The sequence below is a fragment of the Thalia democratica genome, chromosome 7 (assembly GCF_965202585.1).
Source record: "Thalia democratica chromosome 7, ktThaDemo2.hap1.1, whole genome shotgun sequence".
In the NCBI taxonomy this organism is placed as follows: Eukaryota; Metazoa; Chordata; class Thaliacea; order Salpida; family Salpidae; genus Thalia; species Thalia democratica.
The window spans coordinates 63,968,267-63,973,309 of NC_139171.1; the positions used below are offsets into that span (position 1 = coordinate 63,968,267).

The window sequence follows — 5,043 nt, forward strand, 5'->3', positions numbered from 1 at the left end:
TGAATATTGAATAAACGTTTATATATTTTTTCTTAAAATTACATGCTCGAGTTATTTTTTGACAATTTTCCCATTCAAAAGTTAAAATTGTATTGTACAACAATTGAACACTAATCTTAAAAAAATTAACTAATCGTTTGTATGTGTTTTTTTAGTATAATTTTTAACAATGATTTATAATTTGAAGCAAAAAGTAAAGTAAATAAAGAAAAATAAATCTCAGTATTTAAAATCTTTAAATGTCGTTATAATAATTAAGTAAATTCTTAAAGCCAAAATAGTCACTTGAATACTGAATAATAACTATTAGTCTTCTGGACTTAATATAAAAAGTATTTTATTACTAAATTTAAACTGTAGATTTTTAGTAAATTTCAGAATTTTTAATGTTTGAAAATAAAAAGACAATAGAATATTTTTAGTATATTTTTATTTGTTTTGTCAGTAAAAAGATAGAGTTACTAGCTTTTGGAATTAAAATATCTTAATTATCTTAACATGTATAGAATAAACAGCTATAATAAAGAAAGTTTCTATATATTTATCAATTTGTTTAATAATTTTACCATTAACAAAAATGTTTACCCAGGTACTGTAGAAATAAAATTGCCTAGTGCTTTTATCAAACTACTAAGTATTTTTTCAAAATTAAATTAACATAAATATCCCTGTTAGACTAACTCTGAAATTTGTAGAGTACCTGAAATTCTTGAACTACATTATATAGTTTTATTATAAAGTAAAAAAATATATATTTGTATGCATGACAAATTTAAATTACTTTTTTGATAATTTTAAATTACAAGACTAAGTGTTGTACTCACTGAAATCTTGACTGTAAATTTGATTATCAAAAGTTAGAAAAATAAAACTTATAAATGATTTTGATACTCATGTAACAAAAAATTTGATAAATAAATTTTATGTTTTTGTATCTATACGAACAACACGGTGTTGTTTAAAGTTTTACTTGAAAAAATTAAGGACTCATATCTTTTATATAAGTCATTAGAAAACTTTATTATTAAAGCTTTATTAGACTTTTAAATTTTACATAAATTTTATAAACCCTAAAATTCTATTTTTAATTTAAGTTGTTTTTGTAATTATATAATCTGTATTTTACAAAATCAAAACTGTTCTTCTTAAAAGTTTTCTAGTTTAATTAAATAAATTTCTTAGTAAGTTAATTTAAATAAAATTAATATTTTTTTATTCTTTTATGTAAATTTTATTTAACATCTTACTATATGACAAAAAAAATTTAATGCACAATATTATTTAAATAAGTTTTTTTTATGTAAGATAAGAGCAAACCTTAGAAATATTTAATTTCAATACTTTACAATCAATACTAGTTGAATCTTAAAAAGTCAGGCTAAAGTAGCTTTAATAGATCATAGAATATAAATCTGGCATTTATTGTTACAACTTCAATGAAAACTTAGAAAACTTAGGAAAAAATTTAAATCTTACTAAATCAATCTATTTTTACGTTTTCCTATTAAACTTTCAAGTAAGTTTTTGCAATTAAAATAACTGTTATAAAAATTAACCTGTACATTTTTTTATGCATTTTAGTTTTTTTTTATTCTAACTTTTAACAAAATTCAGTACAAATTTCCATAAAAGCTGATTTAAGTATAATAGTAAGATATTATAAAATGTAATTAAAGAAGATGATAAGTCTTAAACACTTTTTATATAAAAAGTTGCACATAAATATATAATCAAGCTTTATTAGTGGAATAAAAACCCATAAAACTGAACACGTTTTTATAAAGTTTTAAAATAACAAAGGTTTCAACTAACATTTGATTTAGAACTATTTTAAAATTTTAAAAATAGGTAAAATTGTTTTTATTGTTTAGTTATGTGTATTTTAACAAAAGTTATTGATTTAGTTTTATCTAGAATTTGTTAAGCTAAATTTTATTATGTGTAATAGGATATCAAGTTGCATCTGATTACAGTTTAAATTTGGTTCAAAGTTTTGAGCTAAAAGCTCATTCAAGCGGTTAAGAGAAAGCTCGCAATGTCAAGTTTTATACTGATGCAAGTTTAAAACAGTTGAAAAATGAGAAAATAAAGTGCAGACCATAAACTACTGATTTAATAATTGCAAAAAAATTATAACGCTGTTATATAAATTAGCCACATAAAGCATTGGGGGGATACTAGCCACAGCCTGCTGCAGTAAACGTTAGATTATTATGAAGAATAGACATTTATATTGTTTTGTTGTATTTTTTATTTTTTTTTTTGTTAGTGTTATTTTTCTAAATATTTCTTATTTACATTGTAAGTAATTATATTTTATTTATACATTCTTAAAGTATATTATTGCTACATTAAACTTTGTGTAAAGGTTGTACCTTTAAAGTGTTTCTGACATTTGTTGTTCTTTATATATTTGTTAGTGTTTGCAATTGTGCTTTATATAAAATATGTTAACTCATGTCATGCCTGTTTTTTAATAGAGTTAGTTTACGTTAAGTTTATGATCTAAAGGTACCTACATCCATAGGTTACATATGAATATAAAATAAAAAAGGGGTTGATAAATATGCAAACTATGTACAAAAAAATTGTGCCATACATCTTTTTTCATTCAACCTTTATAATTCTAGTATATTAAAAATTTAAATCAACATCTATACTGTAAAAAATTATTAAGTATTTGAAATTAGTCTTTATAATGAAAATAAAAGTCAAGTTTGTGTTATCTAAACTGTTTTTAGTACACATTTAAGTGTAAAATTTTTTTTTGGGACGTTGTACCTTTATGATGTATTGTACAAAACTTTATTTAAGTAAACTTGACATTTTCTTAGATTTTTAACAATTAAAATGAAAAGAAGTGCATTCCAACAACATGAAATCATTTCAACTGAATATAATCAGAATGAAATTGATTTAAAAAAAATAAAACTTGAAGAAGTATCACTACCACCAAGGAACAATGTTGACTTTCAGACATTTTGTAAAAATTCTGCAAAGAAAAAATTACAAAGTTTTAACAAATATGGTTAGTAATGGTTTAAAATAGTTACTTATGAGTATGTACATGTCTTTTAGTATTAATTCTAACTATTTATAAATAAAATGAAAATATATATAAATACTTGATCAATGTATCAACTCTATCATTTTATTACTATTTGAAATTTAACAAACAAAACAATAGCTACAAGTATATATAATTTTTGATTAAATAAATAGCAATGTTTGTTTTATATCCTAAAATTCTTATTAATAAAAATTTCAAAGAGAATATTTTCAAATATTTTAAGTTGCTAAAAATTCTATAATCTAATTTTAGGTAAAATAAGGAATAACCGATTAAAGATGATTTTGATGGTCAAGTCTAGTTTATTGTTTTTAGATGAAAACAGTAAAAATAAACTATGCCAAGTTATGAACAAGAAAGTAAAAACTCATAATGCTGCAACTTATTATCAGCTATCTAGACTTTTCTACTTACCAAGTCTTTATAAAAATATGGTTAGCTATATAGAACGTTGTTTTGTACTGGTTATTGAAACTAAAAGCTTTCTAGAATTAGATCTCAGGTCCATCACAAGAGTACTTAAAAGTTCTAGTTTACAAATAGATTCAGAAGTTGAAGTTTACGATTCATTAAAAAAATGGTTGAGTTACAACATAGAAGAACGTGGCAAATTTGCAAAACAATTGTTATTAAAAGTTCGTCTTAATCTTTTATCAGATCACTGTTTAAAATACCTCTTAAATGAGTCTACATGTATTTCTACGAATGATGATTGTGTTGAAGTGTTTAACAACAGAAATAGATTTTATCAGTTAGATTCTACAACTTGTAACAAAACTAGATACTGTAGTCAATCAATATGCAATGTAATTATTTGTGGAGGACTTAGTTTTTCAAGAGATAAGGCCATTTGTCAAGTGAAACGGTTTGATGAAAACATCAACAAAAGACTTTCAAATCTTCCGTCAATGTTAGCAGAAAGATATACTTCTAAAACAGTTTATCTTAAAGGAGATATTTATGTTTTTGGTGGTTTTGATAGTAATCTCAGTCGTATAAAGTCCGTTGAAAAATATTCACTTAAGAAGAAAACCTGGAGTAAAGTAACTAATATACCTGATGAACGTCAAAACTTTTGTGCCTGTGCATTTATGGATAAAAACTATATAATTGGAGGTAGTAATCCCGAACCTCCTCAAACATTAAGTTCTTGCCTTCAATTTGGCACAAAACAATTAAAATGGAAAAAAGTTGCAGAAATGAACGAAATGAGACAAAGCGCAGCATGTGCATTATTTGAAGAAAAGATTGTTGTTTCAGGTGGATATAACAACTACAATGTTACAAACACAGTAGAATCATATGATGTTTTTGCTGATACTTGGACACAAATGCCAAGTATGATTGAAAGAAGACGAGATCATAGTTTATTTCGTGTTAAAAGCAAGTTATTTGCGATTGGAGGTGCAAATTTTAACACGAATTGTGAAGTTTTTGATAAAAGTAGCAATATGTTTGTCACACTTATAACTCCTATATTCCATTCACCTTATTCGACAGCTGTTTTGGTTGAAAGTAAAATATTTGTTCTTCATGACTTTTTAGACCGTGTACTATGTTATGATGTTGATAATGATAATTGGTCGGAAAATTCGTGTAAAGCTCTTCAAAGCATTTCTGATTACTCAGCTGTCAGAGTACCTTTATATTAAAAGCTAGCATACGCAATATACTAGTAAAATGATAGTGATGCTTGAGTAAATATTGAACGCTGTGTAAATTGAAAATGATTCTTAAAAATTATTTAAGTTAAAAAATTCTAGTTATTTAGGTTTTAAATGTAAAGTTTTTTTAACTGAAATTTAAAGTTGGGATGTGTATTATTTATTGCACACTATGCTTACTTGTTTTATTTTTATGATTCGTTCTTGAATCAACATCAAATTACATGAGTTGAGTATAACTCAGTAACTGGAATATATTTTCGTAAGGTTTTTAAACGAACTTTTTAGCATTTTTTTTGTCGTTCAATA

At 24.0% G+C, this 5,043-nt stretch overlaps 1 protein-coding gene across 1 annotated transcript; it reads left to right on the forward strand.

Moving 5' to 3' along the window:
- Positions 1-3,501: 3,501 nt before the first annotated feature.
- On the forward strand, positions 3,502-4,722 carry LOC145841696 (kelch-like protein 7). Its single transcript, XM_082949047.1, has one exon. The coding sequence runs from the start codon at positions 3,502-3,504 to the stop codon at positions 4,720-4,722; it is 1,221 nt and encodes a 406-aa protein (XP_082805173.1).
- The last annotated feature ends 321 nt before the right edge of the window (positions 4,723-5,043 follow it).